General features: G+C 34.9%; 2 protein-coding genes across 2 annotated transcripts in view; one reads left to right on the top strand and one right to left on the bottom strand.

Annotated features, from left to right (window-relative positions):
• The window catches only part of LOC124638147 (C-Maf-inducing protein-like), a 28,396-nt gene extending 8,455 nt beyond the window's left edge, over window positions 1-19,941 (top strand). The window contains exons 2-14 of the mRNA XM_047175416.1: window positions 1,426-1,659; window positions 12,605-12,733; window positions 12,877-12,927; window positions 13,019-13,090; window positions 13,172-13,261; window positions 14,707-14,945; window positions 16,234-16,452; window positions 16,562-16,832; window positions 16,915-17,013; window positions 17,101-17,256; window positions 17,396-17,551; window positions 17,686-17,830; window positions 18,118-19,941. Coding sequence (XP_047031372.1) covers window positions 1,426-1,659; window positions 12,605-12,733; window positions 12,877-12,927; window positions 13,019-13,090; window positions 13,172-13,261; window positions 14,707-14,945; window positions 16,234-16,452; window positions 16,562-16,832; window positions 16,915-17,013; window positions 17,101-17,256; window positions 17,396-17,551; window positions 17,686-17,830; window positions 18,118-18,242 — 1,986 coding nt within the window. The 3' untranslated portion in view covers window positions 18,243-19,941. The remainder of the gene's footprint in view (window positions 1-1,425; window positions 1,660-12,604; window positions 12,734-12,876; window positions 12,928-13,018; window positions 13,091-13,171; window positions 13,262-14,706; window positions 14,946-16,233; window positions 16,453-16,561; window positions 16,833-16,914; window positions 17,014-17,100; window positions 17,257-17,395; window positions 17,552-17,685; window positions 17,831-18,117) is intronic.
• A 309-nt stretch (window positions 19,942-20,250) lies between these two features.
• On the bottom strand, window positions 20,251-25,017 carry LOC124638975 (Golgi phosphoprotein 3 homolog sauron). Its single transcript, XM_047176519.1, has 5 exons — window positions 24,693-25,017; window positions 24,461-24,608; window positions 23,850-23,948; window positions 23,209-23,384; window positions 20,251-22,740 (listed from the first exon to the last, which is right to left on the bottom strand). The coding sequence occupies exons 1-5, from the start codon at window positions 24,876-24,878 to the stop codon at window positions 22,492-22,494; spliced, it is 858 nt and encodes a 285-aa protein (XP_047032475.1). The 5' UTR covers window positions 24,879-25,017; the 3' UTR covers window positions 20,251-22,491.
• Window positions 25,018-25,437: the final 420 nt, after the last annotated feature.

Below are 25,437 nucleotides of genomic sequence, written 5' to 3'. Positions count from 1 at the left end.
TAGGTTTGTTCATTCTTTTAGTCTATATACGCTACCGGAACGCTGACATCTCTCCTCTTGGGTGGGCTTACGGCTGCGACAGAGTATTTTTTACTTATGCGGTTGTTAACGAACATTTACCCGTTTGTAAATGAGCTTGTTCCAATAAATATATTTGTATTTGTGGAGAAAGTTCAAAGAGCATGATTACTGAACTAGGTATTTCCATGTCATATTTCTATAGGACTTTGATATCATTTAAGATATCTGCATTTAAATTAAAGTACAAGGCCGCAACTGACGTCATCGTTGTTATATATAGGATATTATATTGAATAAATATAATTAACTGTATTTATTTGCCGCAATCAGAAATAGTTTAACGTACGGACCAATAAGCAGCGTGTAGCGTGTCTATTAAAATGTCTTCCAAAGCTATTTATAAAGTATGTTATTTTATCTATCATACTAATTGTTTATCAGCTATATTTAATAATTTTCAGAAATTACCTTCAGGCTAATTTTCACATTTCATTTTTATTATTTCATATGTTTTAATGTTATCATAATTTATCGTGATAAATATGTAGACTAATTACATAGTTATTTTAGTTCATAACATGCTGGGACAACAAATATTTTTATTTTGAATTCCTATGATATCTACAGCTAAATTGATCGAGCTAGGCAAGGGTTTGAGTAAGTAGTTATTTGGTGTGCTAGGTAATTTAATTTAGCATTTATTTTATGTCGTATAAAATTCGTCGGTCTTACAGTTCCACGCTACCTGACAGAGCTTTCACACTGGCCAATTTTTCAGCGCGGATTTTACTTGCGCGACAAAATCTCTTATGAACCCCTCGAAAGCCCTGTTTTTTTTTTATAATGTCGGGACACCTTTTTCACACACGGTCGGTTAGCCCCATGGTAAGTTATTAATTAACTTGTGTTATGGGTGCTAACACAACTGATAAACTACATATAGCTACATATATACATATTTATAAATACATATTGTAACACCCAGACCACGGCCAACAAGCATGCTCATCACACAAATGTCGACCGAACCGGGAATCGAACCCGGGACCTCAGGTTCGGCGGCCTCTTACTATAAAAGTTATACTTACGTACCTGTCAGGAAAAATAGTTTATAGTTTATTCGCTAAACTGGAAACTCTTTTAAAGGAGAAATGCATTTTCCACGCTTGCGGTTACGGCAGTCACATAACATTTTTCAGATTAAAAATTCATCATTCATGTTGATTTATGATTCGAATTGAACGTGACTTGAATGTTTTTTGCATAGTTATGCGTTACGTATTTACTGAAATAAAGTCAAAAACATACAATTTAAGTATAACTGTGAATAAAAATAAATTAAATTGTAGTTAATATGCCAGGTAACATAGGATTTTAATATTAAACTACTATATCTTTTTACAGGGTTCGAGTCCTGAATGCTGTGCTGACAATGCAGGCCTGGACTTATCCAACAGCGCTGGCACGCCCGCACCTCCTCCAGGGCCAAGATACAAACTGGCCACGGAAGGCTCCCTCAGGGTCTGCTGCTTCCAGCACACCAGGACTGTAGTAGACAAGATTCTCGCAGCCAAGTTCCTCAGGCGATGGGAAACCCACGTGCTCTGCCTAGACGAACAACGTATTATTTCTAAAACGGTAAGTCTAACTAACTTGACTGTTTACAAACACTAACGTCCTATTTCTATGAAACGTCCACATGCGCAAGCGGGAAATTTGGGAGCAAATTCCAAATTGTGGTTACGTAACAAACACGTCACGCTGATGTCAAACATTGTCCCTGAAATAATATGTTCAGTGTATGTTTCGATATTTTATTATAATCTATTTTCAACATAATACGTGAGTTGCCAGATTTCCTTGTGATTATTTCATAAAATTATTTTGAGTGCCATTCGCGAAAATGCACCATAAAACGTTGATAGTAAAACTAATTTCAGTCTCAATCATTGTAATAAGTTTCGTCTGCAGCGAGAAGGCAAAAGAATAAGTTTGACATGTTTATCTGTGTGTGACTCTACTACAATATCGTAACGAAATAATGACGAAAGAGTGTCTCAAATATTTACCTTCTTGAGTACTATTTTTATGAGCGTTTCGCTAGACCATTACATTTAATTGCTTTGACGTAAAGCTGTACCTGATATTTGTACTGTCAAACAACCATCATTTTGACACTTCTTAAGCAAAGCTAGGCGATGTTATTTTGTTATGCATACCTATATAGTAGTATGAAACAATCGAACATAATGTTTAAATAGCTTGTAATCTTCATCCCAACTGTTTAAATACATAAATACGTCAACGATTACTCATCGCACTTATTTGCGTAATAATTAAGAAATTTCATTCGCGTAATTTTTATTCAATTTGCATGAAAATCTAAAAGACAAGAATTTTTCGAAAAAAAATTATCGCTAATAAATGCACATACATTTTGAATTATTTTTGGAGAGCGTAGAAAGCTTACTAATTGGATAATTTAGCACTGTAAAATTCAGTATTATAAATCTACCTAAGTAATTTCTAAGTAAAATTTGATGAGTAAAGCAGGATAGAGGTAAATCACATTCCTCATTCCAGACTTTACTATGACATCAAAGGAAAGTCCATCATACCTAGGTCAATATTTGCTTATCAAATACATAGTTTTGAAAGAATTTTCCTATTACTTAATTGTTTATTTATTTAATTAATTGAATTCGCCAGTCAAAAAACAAGTGTACACTTTGATACGTTATTCAATTTCTCATGACGTCACCACTACGTAAGCAATTAACATCAGAACTACTAAGAGTGATTGACAATTTAAATGAACAACTTCGTAGTAAAGCTTTCTATGTAACGACATATGTTTGTTTCTCTGAACAATCCGTAAATAGATAATTAATCATTTTCCGTAATGGCGACTAAAAATGAAACGCCACTCCCATCTTTATCTTTGTTTGATAGCCATCAGTGGTATCAGATGGCTATTGAAGTTATTGCGACTCATCCACTTAGGCCTATATCTATGTATAGCACGTATTTACACTAGGTATACAGGTCGTAAGTGTTCATTGTTCTCTATAATAACGTATATGCTGCCTCGTCTGATAACATTGTTTGCAATCAATATTAAAGTGCTATTTACAAATACGTTTTGCAAAGCAAACATTTCACTCATCACAATCTTAAACAAAAACAAAGTGATGCTACCAATCATTGAGCCGGTCATTGTTATTTTTCAATGGACGCCCCTTTTCATAAATTATGCAAAACCATGTATAACGCAAGCACTTAAATGGTGTTAAATACACATAATTAAAGGAAAATAATGTAAATTATAGATAAATATAATTAAAGTCATTATATAATGAATATTTCTTTCCCTTTTAAATCATACTTGTGTCTGGATAAAAATATTAAATGTATTCTAATCCGGTACGTCTTTCAAACTATTGTTAAAAATAATCACTATTATGACGTTTAGTGTTTAAATTAGATTGCAGCTTCGGTCCGAACCCTTCAACGAGGTCAATCGAAGATAAGAGAGCGTTCGTGCGTCACCACTTTTATATTAAACGTCCGGCTACCGATATGTGATTGTTCACAGCATTATGTAATGCGCAGCGCTGCATTATAGCCCCAAGGATTATACTCAGCTCTCTCAAATAACTTTATGAAGAAAAAGAATAGTAAAGAGCCAAACTTGTCTGAAAGAAAGAAAACATAAATGTTTACATTTACCTACATAAACGGCTTTCGGTGTTCAAAACAGTTTTCTTTGACGTCATGCATACGCAGAAAACATTTGAATTTGGTATCCAAATTCGATATTAATCGTTGGCCTTTTGAGTTGTTACTTACTAAGTAGTTGTAAATATGTTCTTTATGAATGTTGTGAAACAGACACGCGAGCTATCTCGTCAAAATGTTAACTCTGGATCGATGATTTAGCATTCAGTTGCAAAGAAACCATAGTATTGCTAGTAACTATTGGTAGTAAGGTAATCTGTGGTAATGCCATCATGCACGGTACTGTTACTGCAGTAATTTAAATTATTGACGCTTTATAAATTCTAAATCGATGTATACGTAAATCAAGCATGCTGTACGATAGTGTACCTCTTATATATAGAGCGTTGGTAGCACGTGCTGTCATAAGATCAATATCCGAAATAAATTAATTAATGTGATTTTGTACGAACCAACGAAGTATGTTTAAGGATATCAATTAAATCAGGATCATTATTTTTTTAAATATTTTATGAAAGCAAGGTTGTAATTTTCACAGCAACTGTTACAGTTTGAGAGTAACCATAGTTCTGTGGTGATGTTGTTAGTGAAAGACAAACATCTGCATTCGCCATTTGTCTGCAGTGGAGCCGGAACTGTCAGACGCGTGAGTTCTACGCTAATGTCAGGGGTCGGCCGCTGTTAGACTAAACATTTTACTACAAACGTCAGACTTACGGGGCCTTATGCCATTAAGAAAATGTATATTCAATCATTATTATGTTTCAGTTATAAAGTATATCAAATAACTTTAACATTTCAATACTTGCTGCTTATTTTGAAGCAGATTCTATAATAACCGTTGAAGAAACAATAGGCACTGACGTACACGGCTAAATCAAAACTATGCTACGTCCTTGTGGCTAGCTAGGCAGGCGTTGTACCGACCATTTTATTGAGTAATACGCATGCATATGACCTAATTAAAATCTGTGGATATTTATTACGGTACCTTAGTGGTGCACCTGTGTGATGCACACTGTAAAATAAGATTTTTTTTGTTTGTTTTTCCTTAAAGTTGTTTACATAAAAATAACAAGCTATCAAAAATAGAAGATTATGATTACCAGTGCAATAAAAATAGATGCTCTGATAATAATAATCCTATCCAAAACGTCATACCTATTGTGGAGTTAAATGAGTAAACAATGTTTTACCTCGCATTGTGAAGGACTAAAGTATGTAATATAGGCATAAGTACTTTGACAATGTCCAGCCCATTAGGGAGTATTGTCAACCGCTTTTTACAATATGGGAATTCCATAATAAAATACTAGGTATAGTAAATTGTTACATTTACTGCACATTGCGTTCCTACGATTAAATTAGTTCGTCATGAGATCGATGAAATATATACTTATTTCACTAATTTGTATGGACACTGGGCAGTCAATTGGAGTGACTGGCATCACGTGACGGCTTCTTATTATCACTAATAACACAAAACACAAGACAGAAAAACGTGGCATCGGTGTGCGCACGTCAACCAGCTATCATAATGATTTATGTATCAGTGAGACACCCGACAATGCCCGGCGATTATCGTACATTTCGTATTCATATGACACAAGACATGCCACGAAATCTGTCTTTAAAAAAATATTCAAAAATGTAAACTATGTACACGCTTTTCATAATTGAGTCTGTAATTTGATAAAACTTTGATTTTATTACGATGGATTGTATTTGTCCGGATGTTTTTTCTGATCCGCATGCGTATAATCTTCGGTCGTCATAAGATGGGAAAACCCATTTTTATGCGTAAGTAAACATAAATACCGTTTATTTCGTTACGCTAAATATATCTAAGTACAATACAATTATTAGCGCTACACATGAAGTTGTTTTATTTAAATACTACACATGATGTTCTGTGTGTAGATTTAAAATTAAGTAAATAAATTAAACATAGGTATTCTAAAAAGAAAATTACGAGCACTAATATTAAGCATGATGCCAAGATTTATTTAAAATACGCAGGGAGGAAGTATGAAATTTACATATTTTTCCCAAATCAAATAAGTTAGTTATTGGTCTTTTATTAAACATGCGAAGGGTGCCTAGGTTTAATAGAGCAGGTATGAGTGATTACGTGAGTACGACCACGTACCTATCCCTAACTATTCGGGGATCACACTCGTGCGTGACTGTTATTTTAATAATCATTAGTTCTGCTATTGCTATCGTAAAGTTACTCCACAAATGTCATTAATATGCTCTGACGTCAATCTGTAATACAGAATACCTATTTTTTTGTTGTCCGCTGTGCCTCTATCACAAGAGCTAATTTGTTACATACATACATAGGTAGGTACCAGTTTCAATTATTTTTTTCATAATGCAAAATAAACAATAAGGCCTGACGTCAAACCGTTGTCATTTACATCATTATATTTAATTGTTAATTTTATCCCATTACCTCATTTGATATTATCATCCACAACTCTTTGATTTAATAATGAATTAAAATAGTTAATGTGGTTTTAAACAATGTTGGTTTATTTGTAGGTTTCCTTGTCATTCTTAGGTAAACATTACCTTCATTAAATTATAGTTGGTACAGTATACTTATTGAATGTATTTTTATTCCAATCAGGTGGGCTCACATCGTTTACCGATATTAGATTTGTATGGGATCATTGAATTGGACTAGGCTTGGTAGGCTACTCGAAGCGTCGACACTAAGCTACGTGCTCAGCTTACACTATTATAAGTAGACATGTACCGGTACCTACCTTATTGTCTCAATGCAATCACTTGGTGCTATTGTGCACAGTCGTCGAAAATTGTCTAAAACTTCAAGAGTGCTACGCAACAGCAATACGATTAAAATGATGCTTAATACGCCTTGCTTCTCAAGTTGATATCATTGCAGTCCTCAATGTTTGAGCTTCATAGCTATAAAAATCATTTGGACGGCATTGTGAACTAGCGTAGCAGTAGGAGCCCAATATCGTTGTACGGTGTCAGGGCAAGGATAGCTCGTGAGTGCTGGTGACGTCACATGCCGTGGCTGGCGGCTCGCGCAGGGGCATTGCTCCGCTACGTCATACATCGCCGTACAGTGCCCCGCCTACCGAGCATTCTTCACACAAAGCGATGGCTGCGCGCCCTTCTCCGTAGTTGACCTAATTCCTACATCGAATCCAAACGAGACACGAAAATAGGTTGCCAGCTATTTACAACTCAAAAACGTCTATTGAACTATTAATGTTCAATATTTATGGACGTGCAGCAGGTGCATTATATTGGCGCATGTCGTGAAAATGCAATGTTTCAGCGAGCTTTCGTACTATACCTACGTTTTAGTACGCTTGCAATAATTGGTACCTCTACAGTACAATTCTTACGTAGCTCTTACCTATAGATTATCATGGTTAGATTATCATGGAGACTTCTGAGGAAAAGTAAATGACATTACAAGGAAAACTGTATTTATTTTCCTAAAGAAAAATTTAATCGTGCTTGATTGGCGTCATTGTATTGAGGAACTTACTATCTTTTACGTGAATTGATAATATTCTTATCCATACTAATATTGAGGGTAGTTTCAGTATCAGGCTATCTATAAATTTGGTTTATTGAAAGCATCGTAGTTTTTATGTGAAACCGGGGAAGTTTGCTAGTTAAAATATAAATTAATAACTTTGAATGACTGAACTAAAATTTACCTTAATGACAATTTGACTTCCACTTACGGGTTTGATGAATGCATACCAGACATTCATGGTCAAACAGGTAAATTCATACCATAAATCAGTATTCAGAAATAATTAATCAATAAACACATATTTGGTATAGTACCGTAAATAAATCCAGCATCAGTAACGGATACCAAACCACCTTAATAATGTTATCAATTACACGTTCCACTTACCGACATTTAGAATTAGGTACATGCCCAAATCTACAGGTACCTAAGAAAAGAAAAAGTGGATTGCTGTTTATTAGCAGTTTTAGGAATTAGTGGATACGTTCCACATAGCTACGTACTTATAAGTCCTGGAAACTTTAGTTACTAATTAAATTCCACTGTAGGTATAGCACATCACCGATGTATTATACTTTTACACACAAACACTACCTAAAATAGAAAAAAGTATTGTATCAACTGGGGATGTACAAATGTAACTGCTGAAATATAGAGGTAAAAGAAAATCGTAGTTGCCACGCTACGAATTACAGTACAATAAAAATATGTATGTTTTGTTCATTTATTGCATACATTCTAGGTTCACACTGTCACTTTACATGAAGAATAGAAATGTTTACTGTTACAATGATCTCAGGCACTTGCGTAGACTGTAGGTATTTCCCATGCTGACCTTTTCAAGAGCTTTCACAAACTGTCCAGTGACTCGCTACGTTTACTTATTTAAATGAATATCAATGGAGTCACGCGTAATGCTATTATATAGAATGCAGATGAATCAGTCTCTTTTATGTCTTTAAACTACATATTTATCTAGTGAACGTACTTCTACTAATCACTTCATTAATGTCCACACAGACGTTAATAGATTGTTGATTTTCAGTAGATTTTTTTTTGTAGACGTTACAGCTAAATATATGACAATAGGTATAAGCTAATACAATAAACAAGTAAAATTATTATATTTTTTTTCGTAATATAGGACAAAGCATTGGAACTTACCTACTTACTTTTTTTTATTGAAAAACTAGGAAAATTCAGCTTTTGTTTCTATCCCTATAAATAATTCTACATGTTATATGCCTATATGTTATTTACCATTGTTTTTATCGTTGGGGAATTTGCTATAGTTACCTTCCCTCGTTTATTTATATTTTACACATAGTAGTGTCATCAGTATTTTCAGAATTGTTGGTTACATACCTGTTTATGATTGAATATTATAAAGATCTGTAAGATATCTAGACCAAAGCGTATATTCTTTTCCTAAATAGGTTTTTATTTTTGATTCCTAAAATGATAGGAGATAGCATTTGATCAGAGGATGGGAAATAACTACCCAGGCAGCACACAAGTCAGATAACTGGCCAAGAATTTAACTCTATGCAGGGTTAAGCTTTATTATATATGAATATAAGCTGAGTGTATTACGAAATTATGTATTAAAGTTATTTTTTGCTATAATAATGCTATCAGCTGAATTAGTTTAGTAATTTGCGGATTTTATTTCTTCAAACTGAATAATCATCATAAAAAGACCTGTTACTCAAGAGTTCGTGTAATCTTTTGTATAACATTGGTATAAAATTCCATTATCAAGCATGATACTGGATAAGCTATATTCTGTTTTCTTTTAATTGTACTACACACTACACCTTGACAGTTATTCAGCTGCTGTATAAAATAGGCGTTGTTTCTGTTATGAAGCATATAGTAACTTAACAGAAATAAAGATAGCTGTTGTAACTACTTTATGACGCTTTGAGTACGAAATTACCGTCATGTGCAGCTAACAACAGATTCTGATGCAGAAGTTTGCTGAGTATTCATGAGAAGTAGACATTTTTAAGCTAGAAGAGCTGTTCTGGAACGTTAGTCAGCATTTAACCGGCTGACTGTGCTATTTTAAACGGTTTTATTTAGCTTACCCCGTTTGTTTTATTTATTCATTCTTGGGTCAAATTTAGTAATTCAAATTTCACCCTCTTCCTGTCAACCGATTAATCTGAAATTTTGTATACACCTTTAATTCCGATGACAATACAATATAGTAATATCAATAACATTGTAAATCCAATATGGCCGCCGGCACAAAATGGCGGATAACGTAGATTTTATCAATCCCATCAATATGGGTATCAAATGAAAGGGCTCAACAAGCAGAATACAATATACTATAAAAAATTGAAATCCAAGATGGCGGCCGCTACAAAATGGCGGATAACGTAGGTTTTATCAATCCCATCAATATGGGTATCAAATGAAAGTTCTCAACCAGTAGAATACAATGTACTATATAAAATTAAAATCCAAGATGGCGGCCTCTACAAAATGGCGGATAACTTAGGTTTTATAAATCCCATCAACATGGGTATCAAATGAAAGGACTCAACAAGTAGAATACAATTTACTATAAAAAATGAAATCCAAGATGGCGGCCGCTACAAAATGGCGGATAACGTAGGTTTTATAAATCCCATCAACATGGGTATCAAATGAAAGGTCTCAACAAGTAGAATACAATTTACTATGCAAAATTGAAATCTAAGATGGCGGATAACGTAGGTTTTATCAATCCCATCAATATGGGTATCAAATGAAAGGGCTCAACAAACAGAATACAATATACTATAAAAAATTAAATCCAAGATGGCGGCCGCTATAAAATGGCGGATAACGTAGGTTTTATCAATCCCATCAACATGGGTATCAAATGAAAGGTCTCAACAAGTAGAATACAATTTACTATGCAAAATTGAAATCTAAGATGGCCGCCGCTACCAAATGGCTGATAACAATTTTTTATCAATCCCACCAATACGGGTATCAAATAAAAGGGCTTCACAAGTAGAAAACTGTCAGTAACTCCAGCGGGGCCCAACAGGGCCAAGGCCTGCCTGGGCTGCGAGATTGTTCGAAAGAGTTACCGCGGCCCTGGTACATAAAAGGCCTACGACGGAACAAAACGGTTTCTAGTCAAGAGTCTGACACTCCCTCACCGCTGCTGACCCACAGCAGGAGAGGTCATGTGATGATTTTTGGGGTTGTTAAAAAAAAAAGTATCTGGAAGGGCTATGTATTGAGGAATTAGATTGTAATAAATTGTCAGGTAAGAGACCGTGTAATAATGATACACTAAATGAATTAGATAGAATGAGGAATATTCGGTACGCATTTTCATTAAATACTAAAAACTAGAAAATAAAAAATCGGTAAAAAAACTTTTAAGTTAAACGGTTTTATCTTATGTGCACTGAAAACTAGAAAATAAAAAAATAGTTACTTACCTGTCAACCTACGTAGGTGGTCCCGGTCATATTAAACTAAAATAAAAACGTGGGGCCCCTGTGAAATCCTACCTATGGCAAAGCATATCTTTATACTTTGGTAGATCATGAGCTCGGCGTTCGCCGGTGAAGCTGCTACGGCTGATTATTGATTGTCAAAATCTCCAGTTACGATTATAGTAAGTCGATGCAATCCACACCTATTATACCTCTAGAAGAAAGTACTACAGCAATAGTTAATGGGCCCCACGTTTTTATTTTAGTTTAATATGACCGGGACCACCTACGTAGGTTGACAGGTAAGTAACTATTTTTTTATTTTCTAGTTTTCAGTGCACATAAGATAAAACCGTTTAACTTAAAAGTTTTTTTACCGATTTTTTATTTGTAGTGGTTCTACGTGAAAATGCGTCGCACGTTTGTAGTATAGTACCTACTATACGTATTTATTTGTATCGTACTATTATGAATTCTGTACTACAATGATTAGTTATAATTAAGTAGGTATGTAATTTTTCGTATCGTAATATTTTTTAACCGACTTCTAAAAGAATGAGGTTCTCAATTCATCGGAATCTTCTATAATTATCTGAATTTGATAAGAACTAAAATTAATAAATTATATAGCTTTCCCATAATGTGGGTTTTTATTATTATATGACTGAATCCTAATTGTTTGATTTACAGTACAAATGTGTGTTATTATAGAACAGTTGTCGAAAAATGTTTAGTGCAGTCCACTTTTAACCAGAGCACAACTTAATAAGTGGACACTTATGGTCTGTTATGCATACATTAGACGATAAGCCGCTGTGCAATCAGATTTTATTCAGAATGTTCGTCGCCATTATCGAACAACATAACCTAATTATAATGATGTGGAATTATATACTCAAATACTCAAGTTTAATAACGAAATTATTATAATATTCTTTAAAAAGTTTTACAGAGTCATTTTTAAACCTTTACATTGAAATAAAGTAAAAAAAAAAATTACACGTAAAAACATGCAACTAGAAGAAATGTTGTTTATTTCTTCAAAACCCGGCTTATCTGGTAGCGCGTGAAAAATTTACACGAAATATATATATATATACACGGTAAAGTTGCATGCGCACCTACAATTTCTTTCATCAAGCCTAAATAAGGGTAATAATACGAATATGTCGCCGTCTTATAACGCTGTTCGGATTTGTCAATATTAATTTGATCAACTTCTTGCTAAAATATACCTGAAATAAGCTAAACGCTGTGTATGATCTGAATATCTGAGCTTTGAAGGACTTAACCAGTCAATACCATGTTCATTCATCATTCACTCATCATCTGGCTAAAAGAGCTGTAGTACTTGTGTTAAGGAACAAAATCTTTTTATGCAGAAGATATTCAGCTTGTCGTACAATTATTCAAAACTTATTCATCTTTTACGTTGCTATTACACAGCTAATAGCAGTATATTTTGTGCCCAAATTGCTTGAATAACGTCTGAGTAAGCGCCATATCAGCTATTTACAGTAGTTTTTTTCTGCAATTAGCTTCTATGTCTGCTGTTAAACAAAACTTACTCAAAAGGTTTGTGCTGGCTGGGTATTTTCCATAGGACTCGTTTTTCGGACTGACGAAGTTTTCCGGAAATCGTGATAAGCCGTAGTCTTACCTTTTTAATGCGTTTCGCCCGCTCGTATACATGTCTAACTTTTCTTGAGCAAAAATGACTCCTTTAAAATTGCGAGCTTGCCTGCAGTTAAATATGCAACCAGCATATTGTATTTTAAAATGCAATTGATTATTTACTCCATAAGACATTATCAATAATAATGTGGAACGAAATTACCTACGTTTATTGATTTTATTAATATTATTTCAGCCTTCCGGGTTGCTGGAGCACCCGCTGTCGTATAGCTGTATGCAGGAGGTGTACTGCATCTCGCGTTGGGACCCTGCCAGGAAGTACTGCCTCAGAATAGTCATGCCTCATGGCTCGCTACTTCTACAGGTACGTTATTCAAACTCATTATGTATAACTCGAATTATTCCTACTTCATAGGAATAATACATATTGTACCTTGTCTAGTTTCCTCCCTAGATAATACTAGCCAAACAATGTACCTAAGTCACGATGATGTTTGTATTTTCTAGGCAAACGACGCGTATACACGGGACCAATGGTTTCATTCCATTATATGGAGGGTGAGTAGACGGTTATTTACGTTTCCTTCCTGTTGTGGTTTGCTTTATTGTTTATTTAGTACATATTCTAATAAGTGCATTTATTTTTCAGAGAAACATGATAAGGTACAGAAATTTCCTAACAAAGACTGTGAGAAAAGAGGTCGTGCTGAAAGAATTGAAGGTAAACACTATTTAATACATTTAAAAGTGTATGTTTAGTTTATCTATCATTACTTTATTAAAATTATTTCTTTAATTCCAGAATATGGTAGACTTCGTGATGACCACTCCTTTACAAGATGAAAGTGTTACTCGGGCGCCTCTGCAGATCCTTACCGATTTACTCTCTGAGGTAATGATAATAATAAATAATATATTCAATTTTTCATCCAAATATAAACAGTTCAAAGTGCGAAATGAAAATCAAAACGTGAAAATCCAGCATTTCCACTTAGGAATGTTGTACACTTTGCACATACATTATTATATGTATACTTAGCTACATATGTATATTGTTTGAATCTACTACATGAAATGTGATTCGTGATCTCCTCATGTAATCGATTGACGTAGGCACGGTATCTAACACCAGATACTTGCACCCACGTTTGCTATTCAATCGTAGCCGCAATAACTGTTCTGTATTTCCACAAATATTTAATAATATAATCTTAGCAAAGTATGAACAATTTCACCATTCATGACGGCAACGGATTGTTTCTTGTTCTTATCAGCAATCATGTACGACACACGTGGCCAAATATTGACGTTCGTGCTTATACATTTGATACGCGTATTAAATGCATTAATAATATTTGCTCAGAACATTCTTAGCAGAATTTTTAAAATCAATTACTTTTCAGGTTTTTCTTGAGTGATGCTATTAAAGTCCCACAGGGCCCGTTTTACATATCCCCGCAACGATACGTTCTATTATTATTTTGTAAGTCAGTATAGAATAGACTACTCAATTTGAAGTACCTAAGTCGCTAATCGTCGTCAAGTCGATGTTTGGTATCGACAATGTTTTATTTGGTGAAGGAAGTAATTTTCACAATATCCAGAGTAATGAACTCGAATCAAATGATTCAATTATGATGCAGTATACCGACTTAGATGAGTATCGGGCATTATTATCTGGGGCATAGAAGAAAATTAGAGCACAATTTATCTGGCGGGCTGCAGATCCATAAACCGATTATCCAGAACAAACATTAAAACAGAAAACTATGTCAGCTACAATAAAACGTAATAGTTTCAGATTTTCATTTATTCGTCTATTAAACACGTTGAATGTTGTTTGTACGTTGTAGCTCTAAACGCATTAACATTTCAGCATGTATGAAATAAGTACTTGTAGAGGTTTTGGCAAGGTTATGAGTTAACGTCACTGAGGCGCTTATTTACTGCAGTTCTAAACAATTTATATTACAGAACGAAGCAATAAATCGCTTTAAAAAACTTTTACTTCGGAGTGACTCAGTACTTCAGTAGGTGTCCGTCTGAAAACTGTTGAAAGTAGTCTTAGGCATATTCAGACTTTTCCTCGGTTCAGTACGTATGTATTCAGTGCTGTTGACACTTTAAAAATACGTGGATACAAATAGGGAAACTAAGTAGGTGCACTAGTTTTATGTAAGGTATGCTTGTAAAAGCATGTTTTCGAAACGGAGTAACCGCAGACCCACTTTCTTCATGACGCACGAATTTCGACTGACGTAACGTTTAAGTAGAAAAAAGAAATCTGAAATTGAGTCATCGGTACTAACTAACCATTAAAAATATCAATTCTTTTAGAATAAGGAAAGTGACGACTGGGAGGAGTGGGCTGAGAAGGTGACGAGCGTTGCGGCGCCCCTGTTAGCGGAGCGGTGTGCTACGGGCGAGCTGTGTGCCTTGCTGGCGCGGCTGTGTCGGCGGCGGCCGCGGGCTGCCCCGCTGCCGGCGCTGGCGCCGCCCGTGCGCCGAGTGCTCACGCGCAATGTAGACTTCGCGAGAGCTCCTAATGCCAGGCGGCTTGTTAGAGATTATATCAGGTAAATTACCATTTAAGGGGTTTTAGCTCACTTTACGCTCATCTTACTAAATATTTTATGTAATGTGAACCTTCAATTTGGAAAATCGTGTACGTATAACCTGGGGCACGATTCTCCTAATTTTACTTAAGCGGCATACGATTCACATTCGACTGCGATCCAATCACGACTCGATTACAATTGAAGCGTATGTGGCATTCCGTTATTTTTTCTTTGAAATAAACTTTTTTATCCTTTTCTGTCATTCAGTAATGAATCATTTTGCCTGTAAATGATTTACGATTGCAATATGATTGTAGAGCCAACTACCATATAGAACAAAATCACCAAAATAGCAGACCAATCGCAAACCAATCGAATGTCGTTGGAATACGATTGGTCTTATACCTATTAGTACCTAGCAGAATGCCCGATATGGTTAAAACTGCTATTGCGATCATATTGCGATTCGATTTCTATTCAATTTTGACATTATTTACTTAGGAGAATCGGGCCCCTGGTTGTATTAAATATTTTATGCAATATACATTATGTTACATTTAATTATGTAAGCGGGTCATGCATGATCCAGACCTGGTGCAGGATGGAAAATAAAACATGACTACCTTGACATAATTCAAACGAAACACTGAAAAAACTGAACTGTGGCCTCTCACGTTGTCCTTAATCGCTACAGCTTCAGAGCTTCAATTTCCTAACAAAAAGTACATAGATTTTATTTTCCCATCACGTTAGTGACCTGTGCACCATCGAATTAGCCTCGTAACTCATTTGCTCTCAATTCAAAATATTAATTGCTTTTAGCGAAGGCAATCAATTGGAGTACTTAAGTGACGTCAATTGATTTAACGATAATGTTATGTATCTATAAATAGATAGCTTCGGAGCTCAGGATCATAATTATTATGGTTGTGGACTAAACAAACCCAGTGGAACTGGAACTAGGTACCAGTAGAGAAGATGTTGTGATGTGAATGCTTTTGGCTAGCAAAACAATTCGTTATTGATTTAAATATAGAAACAGAGCATAAGTTATTCATAATCTCATCGTATTTATAGCACAACTAGACGTTCTAAGAAGCTATTTTCGTTTCACTTATCTAATCATAGTAGCCTACCTACCTACTTATTGGAATTAAAACAAACATAATTAGGGTAAAATAAATATCGATTTGTTTTCAAGCAACTGTTACTTAGGACTTAGATTATAATGTCATTATAATGGCTTGGACTCCAGGCTTGTTATAAATAAAATATCGGATTATTTATGAATGTTTCCTTTCCCCAGTGCTCTAAGCGCGCACAACTCAGGCAGTTCCCTGGTCCGTCGTTTCGTGGAGGTGACGCACGGGAATCGCGCGGCGTGCCCCTACCCCCGAGCCGCCCCGAACCTGGCAGCCGTGGCCCTCGCCGCTCTAGATGACCACTACCGCGACTCTGCTACACCGCACGTCTGCGATGACTCTGAAGAGGAAGTCTTGTGCTTTGCTGACATATTAGAGCACATGTAAGTTCCATTACTTAAATATCTTAATCATGGGGCCTGTTACCCATTGGTGTCCAGTTGTGGTGGCAATATCAAAGAAGTTAAATTTACATTTTCTTTTTATCCTCAGTTGCGAGTATGAAGATTGGCTCGTAGTGGTTGGTGCCGTACTACAACCAGTTCCATTGTGCGCGGGTGCAATGAGTTGCCCACGTGTCGCGAAACGGCTTGGTAAACTGCTGAACGCATTAGCCCATGACCCTCGCTGCGCCGCGCATGCTTGCGTAGCTCCCGCCCGAGCTGCCAGGCTCTGCCCACCGTCATGGCTGAGAGCAGCAGCACCGTCAGACCCGCAACTGGCATTGCCTAATGAAGACTTGTGTCAGATTTGGGGAGATATGGTAAGTCATATATCAGTCAAGCCACTAGGCGTGACTTATTTTATATAAAAATGAGAAATTAACAGGCAACGTTGATTTTCAGCTTGGAAGTCTACTAAATTGTTGCTGTAAAAGGAAAAGTTTTCTACAGAGTATGAGCAAACAACTGCCCGATTTTGTTCTGGTCGCTCTAACTGCTCACGTAAGTTTCGATTTTCCTTATTTTTTCCAAAATAGAAAACGATTAAGTTATGAATTCCAGAAGTAACTTTTGTTTTAATATTTACAGCCAGGTGCTATAGAGGCTCTATGTTTATTTTTGGAGTGGGAAGTGACGACTGGCGAGCAGACTCAGTTAGAAATCATTGCTGCTCTGCAAGGCACCGAGCTTGGTCAGAAGTATTACAAGGATTTGTGTGAAAGACAGCAGAACCTTCAACGGCTGGTGAGTTTTAAACAGTTATCTACCGACCTATCTACTTGGAATGGTATCTAGAAAACTTGTCTATGAAAATATGTAATTATGCAAATCAGTATAATAGACGTCATTTTATATATATAGTCATTTTATATTTTATATCCAGCAATCCGAAGGTGGTCCTCGGCGCCTAGCGCTGCCGGTCCGCGCGACGGACGCTGACGTCGCCGAGCTGCTGGCCGCCGGCGCCCTCGGCAACCTCGAGTGCCTCTCGCTCGCCTTCACTAGCGTCACCAGTGCCTGTGCTCATCACCTCATTAAGGTAACCTATGTGCAAATTAGTGACGCACGACACACTGCGGGGAAAAAACATATTTACAAAATACAGTATCTACGTCATTTTATCCTTAAAATTTACATTTCCACGATGATTTTGACGCAATACTTGTCCCACAGTTGCCATCTCTTCGCTACTTGAACCTGTGGGCTACAAAGTTTGGCGATAGTGGTGTGCAGCTAATTGCTGAGCATCTTCCAAAGCTTCAGGTCCTCAACTTGTGCGAAACGCCCGTCTCGGACAAGGGAATAGAGGCATTATCAGGTAATCATCAATTATCTCTAAGCTAAATAAGATTTTGTAAAGTGCAAAACAACAGTCTGAACAAATGGTTTTTATTTTATTATTTTCACAAGTTTCTGTTAAAATAACTGTGCTCCGACGTGATGACAGAGAAAGTAAAGCTCAGTATGAAAAACGCATGTAACGTAATAATTTACAAGTTTATAACTCAACATCACACAATCATTGCTCATCATTATTCAAAATTAAACTGTAATCTGCGTATGCAAAATGAAGATTCAATATAATTGAATGAAACAATGTTTCAGGTCTCTCGAACTTACGGCGTCTAAACCTGAACAGCACCAAGTTGTCGGCCGAGGCTTTCGAAGTGCTGCGCCAGCGCCTGCCCCACCTCCAAGAGTACGACATTCGCTACACGGAGGCGTGGTGACAGCGGGCTGCCGCCAGGACACCTTCCACTTCCACCATATAAATTCACATACGATCTCAATACGCTTTATCCCAGTATTAGAATGTTCAATGAATTTTCACGAATACCAAAAATATCCAAACTCCCGAATAATATTAAGTTCACATAATTCTATTACCTAATTCATATCAATATTACCTACTAAATAAATTCACTTTTTAATTATTTTCTATGTTAATCAAATTGTTATTTTTTTCAATCCTGATGCTGATATTATTACTGTGTGTTATAACTTTTATTATAACATTGCATGTTGAATATTGCCAGGAACATGATGCCATATTAAAGTTAAAATTAGTTTTGTTCGCCGACTACTCCGTTCTTTTATCAGCCTCTATTGGAGAATTTATTCGAATAAAACATTAGGTGAGTTATGTTTTAATTGTTTAGGGTTAAGTGTATACCTACTCGTGCAGATTAAGTCGCGGTCCAATTATGTTCTACATTCTCATCTTTGGGCTAAAAGTCAAACGAGCATTTGTGTTAGTTTAAACTTAGTTTTAGAACCTAATGTTCTGAAATATAAACATTTAGGTCTGCCATGTAAACATGTAAACGCTTTAGGGTAACGACAGCCACTATGTGTTATTTATAAGATTATTTATTTATTTTAAACACCAGCATTGTAGATATAAGTACGTTATAGTTAGAAATAATGCATTAAGTATAGTATCGTGGAATAAATGAAAGGACTTGAGTCATTGGGCTGTGAGAAAGAGAACCAACCGGTAAATCTATAGAAGTGATGTCGAGGAGTGAAATTATTAATTTTTTTACTTGCATTATCTGTTACTAGCATTATCCCTTTTAACTACATAAATCAATATTTTAAAGAGTAGACGATTTATCCATAAATTATGTAAGTTATTGTAATTCATTGCACAATTTTTTTGATTAATTTATTACTGCCATTGGTCTATAATTTGTAAGGGTTGATAAACATGTTAATTAGATGGTATGTGTTATAATGATTTCCGGCCTAAGTCAATAATTTTACAACACCTTAATAAAATAACCCTAAACTAGTTTATTAAAGCGAATGAGCACATTTTAGTGACAGTGACACATCCATTATACATTTTAATGATTCAGTATTTTGTAAATTCGGTATTTTATTCAATGCTAAAATTTACGTCATTAGAAGATAAGTAATAAAAATGATCGATTCTTTATAGTAGATATATCGCAGTCATCTGGTTAAAATAGACGTGCAATGAAACAGCTAGCCTTTTGACTAAATAACGCCAGTTAATCGGCGAACCTTTCAATCAGCTATATTGTTGACTGTTTGAAGACGTAAGATTGAATGTCGTTGTTCATTCAAAGGTCCAGCTATTCTATTAAATAGCTATTTTAACCAGTTGACTGCGCCTGATATATTGGCAGTGTCGTGTCACCGGAATAAGGCCGGAAACTGTTTGTTAGATAACACTAATGATCCTATATAAATACAATCATATTGACATTAGAATAGCACCCACAATGGTGATCTGAATTGCGCTATTTCACAATTGTAATTTTGTCTGACAATATCCCTACGAAATCGAAAAATGTGTACTGAATTACTGTTATTGAAATTATGTCATATAAAGAGATACAAGACTTATCCACCGTGCGAAGGCAGAAGTGTGAGTTTTTAATAAAACATATAAAAATATTATTTATGCATTATTATTTTTGTAACCCTAATAGGTTTCACGTCTTTCGAGTACCCACAAATAAGGTTACCTAAATAAGATACATATCGGATTAGATAGATATGGATGCACCAGTCACCTCATTATGGCACAGATCCGATGTTTATAAGGGGCGATTAGGGGGCGATGGATACGGTGTTATAAAGCATGCATGGTTCGCGCCAGTCAAAGCTCTGCGTGACCGGCGTGCGTGACCTACTCTCCAGTGGGTCAATGATATTATATAAAAGGTCAACTTTCATGTACGACGTACTTCAAGTAAAAAGTGCTTATAATATTTACTAAGGAATATATTTGAGTAATTTTCTAAATACTATAGTATGTGTATGATACATAGTTATTTACCTTAATTTTATACATGTCTCCATCACTTTTGAATTTCTTCTCAACTTTTATAGTTGCGGCTTTATGGTAATATACAAACCAAAATAATACCGTTATTTATATACAAACCCAAATCTAAATAGTAACTTATACACTAAACTTGATTATAAGAATCGCATGTAAACCATACATCGTATCATCAAAAAATGTATATAAACATTGTGTAGTGATCAGTAATTTATTCCTCTCTCAAGGTACCTTCGAGTTACCTCACCCTTCATTGATTGGGAACCTCAAAACTACAAACGCAAACAAGATAACCAATAAATAAAGGCGCGTCTATGTCACATTTGTATGATTTTGATGTATTTCCTGCAGGAAATGGTATTCAGTTTAATCAATTGGAACAGGCAAATTTTACATTAGACACTTGTCACAAATGAGCTGTAATTATTACTTCATTTATGGCAAGCACAATTAAAATGTTTCACACGTTATTAGGTATATTATAATCATGTATAACTAAAGTTTAATTAAAATTATGATAAAACAAAAGAGCTATCGACTTAAAAGTAAACTGGGGAACTAACCTCGCGTGCTAACCTTTCTATACGCAAAAAACTTCATTTCGATCCCAGTGGTAGAATTTTAATACATTTGACACTAAAATAATCTACATGTTAGTGATTCGTTTAGCACAAACACAATAATTTATTCCGCATATAAAAGTTATCCCTGAATATTATCATATTTATCATTAATTAAGTGTCCACAAAACATGCACTCTCATCGCTCATGCTAGTAAGAACTTTGCAGATACCCCTAACAAATTAGTGTTCAAACTAGGAATAAAAGGTAATAAGCTACAAACTTCTCCACTTAAACGGTTCCTAATGTCTCGTAATTTTAAATTTCCAACTTAGAGGATTTATTATGAGCTTGGGAATCGAGATATTTATGTAACCTTCAAACTTATAGCTCACAACGCGGGCATGAGATCTTATGAAACTATGGAGGAAAAGTATATTGTAAAATGAAGGTGTGTAGAAATGTTATATTTATTACCTTTCATTCCGAGATTTAGTTCTAGCTCCTGCTAATTTTACTGGGCACTTACTATATTTCACACTTCAGACACAATTTGAATAATTATAAAATGTATAACAAAACACTAAAACAAATGTATAACATCATTATGGACATTTAGTAATAAAGAACATTATATAATTTAAATATACATATAATAAACTGTTATCCAATTTATTACTGAAAAGCAGATCAACATACATAAATATATAAAAACCTACTAATTAAAAATTTCAACAAACATCTCGTTACACTATATCAATACAAAATAATACGCAAGCTTGTGTAAACTAGTACAGTTGGTGCCAATAACACGTGAATAACATAATCGCCTTATACAGTGTCGCAGGCAATTTATGTACTAATGTGTAAGTTAAAGGCATTTTTAATATAAACAGATAATACACTTTATTGCAGCTGTATATCACAGTGAGTAGGTCTACCCTTTGCCCACTCCCTTCAGAACTATGTCTGAAATCAACCCGCCTACTCTCTCTACTCCCTAGCACCTGTGACGATAGACATTTACATACAAAATGGCAAATAAAATCCTTTAAAGCAATCATTGCAAATCCTGCAATCGTCCAGCTGTACCAGCTTAAACAGAAACTGTTTAGACATCAAATAAGTTAAGGCAAACTTTTGTGCTAATATATAAGACAAAATAATTTTAGAAACTACACTTATATGAAAATAAAATCATAATTATATGACAATGTTTTAAATGACTATGAATGTTGTATAGTTTCAATTATAGATATTTCTCAATATACTACCCTCCCATATTTGTGTTCATGATCTGAATGAAATAATTTAATACTGGTAAAGAAATTGAAACAGTTAACAATATTACATACATGTATGATTTATTTGTACAAATTCATTTTATCTGTAACACTCTCAATAACCCTTTAAACCATTATTATAAAAAAAATCTATTGCCATGTTATTATTATTAATTTCTATGCTTGATATTTTTAGAGGGGATCATGTTTATTTATATTCGTTTTAGATTTATACAAAATGGGCTAAAAGTATTATTTTAATCCAACACAAATTTACCATTTTCTAGTTGCCAACAGTGATGACGACACACGTTACCGCTATTTAGTGAACGCCGCAAACACCGCCCACATAATTTCGCAGGCATCTGGGCGCATGGCTTCGGCCTCGAAGTCTAGATCTAGCAGCGCGCGTACACGCCGCGTGGCCAGCTCGTAGTCCTCGTCCGACAGCGGCGCGAAGGCGTTCTCCAGCACGTCGGCCGAGTGCGCCAGCATCAGCAGCGCCAGCGACCGCTTGTCCGCGTGCGCCACGTCCGTGATCGAGCGCCGCAGCGCCGCTTCCTGCACCTGCAACCATGCATGTCAACGTTAATACTTATATACCTGTTATTTGTTTGGAATACCTTTTACTCCAACACTGACTTTGCTTACATATTCATAAAAAAGTTGTTTTGAAAAAATTCACCTGTTTGTGTTTTATGAAACATAATGCAAATAGTATTCAAAACAGCAACAGACACTTTTACAAAGACAAAATATGTTTATAGCCGCATAGTTAACTTATTTCTAATCAATTATCATATTATCAGTAAAAACTTATTTTAGAAAATGCCAACTTTTAATTATACAATATAATTTTTGATACTAATGTATTAGAGTACATATAAAATTAATCTTAAATCTACACATAAAATCAATTATTACAAAAGGAAATTTATTATCAACTCATGTAAACAACTCTATTATAATTGTAGGAAGTAATACTATCTTCAGTTTGATAACAGTAACTATGAGTAAAATGTGCCTTTTTATTACCTTTTTGACCAAGCGACATTTGACCACATTGTCTGTCAGGGGATGAGTAGTCATATCAAACAGCAAGAAGTTCTGCTTTTCTGTTGTCAAAACTCCTTTTTCAACAAGATTTTTTGCCAGCCTTTCACGGACATTCTTCAGTTGATATTTTAATTTCATTGGATTCCATGTTTCACCTGAAAGACAGGAATTTATGTTAATTAATTATTCAAAGTCACAAGACAAGTTCACACACCATATGTTATGACATTACTGTTACAATCTAGGGCAAACATTAACAAGACTATAGCATGTAGTCTATACATATATACCCATTGTTTATATTACACCACTCTCACTCTATGAGTGCCTAGTGCAATAGTTTGTTTTACTTATGAGTTATGAAATACATGCTGGTCTAGGTTTTATAGCTTTTTCTACGCCTGATCTTGATTACAATAAAAAATTATGAAATGATAGGTTGAAATTCATTATATTGTACATCAGATGAGAACTATGTAATGTAATATCTTAAAGTACCTTGCACGCCAGACACATTATATCATCTCTATACAATTATAGGAGGATTTTTTTTTACATTCACCCTCTGTATATTCTTCCACATCTACATTATACCCATTAATGCACATAATGATACTGACCGCTTAGGTATTCTATCCAACTTTGCACTGTTTCTGGTGGCTCTGTCTCTTTCATGTGTTTCAAAGCCTCGTCTAGCAAAACATCACCTGTGGGCGTATCTGTAAAGCAATTTGCAAAAGCAGGTTTTGTAAAAAATACTACTATAGATATGTTAATTTCCTCAATGTATTCACATATATTAAAGAAAGACAATACTTTCCCTTGTATTTACTTGATTGTGCCCAGGAGGGTTATATTTTTGGTAATTAAGTTTTTACTAAACATCATTTGAATTCTAAGCTAAAATAACACAAATCCTAATGTGTTTATGGGAATAGCCCAAACCATGTAATTTGAATTATCACACACAGTGATGGCAGATTGGATTACTAATTGAGAAAACATTAATGATATAATCAATAATCAGTTATTCTGTGAACAAAATAACTACTTTCCATCCTTACTACTAATCAATTCTAATCAATCATCATAGCACTAGCACTGAGTCTAACATACAGCAGTCAATGAACTTTTAAGATATATTTTTTTAAAATTTTCATAAAATAATCATAACATGCATAAAATACGACAAAATAATGAGCAATTAAGATTAATTAAACCTTTCTCTTACCTGATTTAACTATTACTTTTCTAGATAACAATCCCTTTCTACGCATACCAGCTCGTTCTAATTCTACGCGGCCTCTCAGGCCAAGTTCGATTAAAATACATCCTCTCAAGCCGCTGGATATGCAATCATTCCAAAATGATGTGTAACCCTGAAATCATCATCATATGAGATTGAATGGTCACGACATTCTCATTTCATCACTTCGTTCACATCGCCCGAAGAAAGTCCTTACCTCTTTGTCCTTTAATCCTAAAAGTAATACTTCTTCCATTAGTGTCAATCGTGTTTCCTTTGAATCCCCGTCATCATAACTTTTATCATTTTTCTTATCATCGACGTCGTGGTTTTCCTTTAATTCTGCATTGTCCTTATTTACGTTTACGTTTCTTCGTTGCACCAACCCCTCAGCTCGATTCATTTTGACATTTAATTAAATTGCAAAATAAAAACAAATTGATTTAATAAAAGCTAATATTTGGATATTTTCCGAAATTCGTAAACGAATGGTTGACGTTTACTATGCGACGTGATGTTGTTGTGCAAAACATGGCCGACGAAGAAGACATTCCGTTCGTTCTGAAATCGTTTTAATTTGTTGTAAACGTTTACAAAAAATGTTAATGGCAGTATAATGATTCAATATATTGGTATTCATTATGATAACAAAAAATAAGAGCCTTTTACAATTTAGCTATCTAACAAAGCTGTCTTCCCAACACACATCATGTTTTTGAACGCAGTGTTTTTCTGTTTTTTATAATTTTCTGCTTTGCCTGGAACGTTGCAGCCGTCGCCTGCGCGCCATCATTGAAAATTAAAATATTTATATAACATGCATATTTCTTACATAGCTCATATGCAACATTTTTCATTCATAACAAAATAAAATATATTATTGTTGGTGTTAGTTTCACAGCATTCCACGAGGATAAGAAGCGCTACTGAATCTGAATACGCTTAACGGTGAAACCAACAAT

This window comes from Helicoverpa zea, chromosome 1 (assembly GCF_022581195.2).
Source record: "Helicoverpa zea isolate HzStark_Cry1AcR chromosome 1, ilHelZeax1.1, whole genome shotgun sequence".
NCBI classification, from domain to species: domain Eukaryota; kingdom Metazoa; phylum Arthropoda; class Insecta; order Lepidoptera; family Noctuidae; genus Helicoverpa; species Helicoverpa zea.
This window is presented reverse-complemented; position numbering and strand designations above follow the sequence as displayed.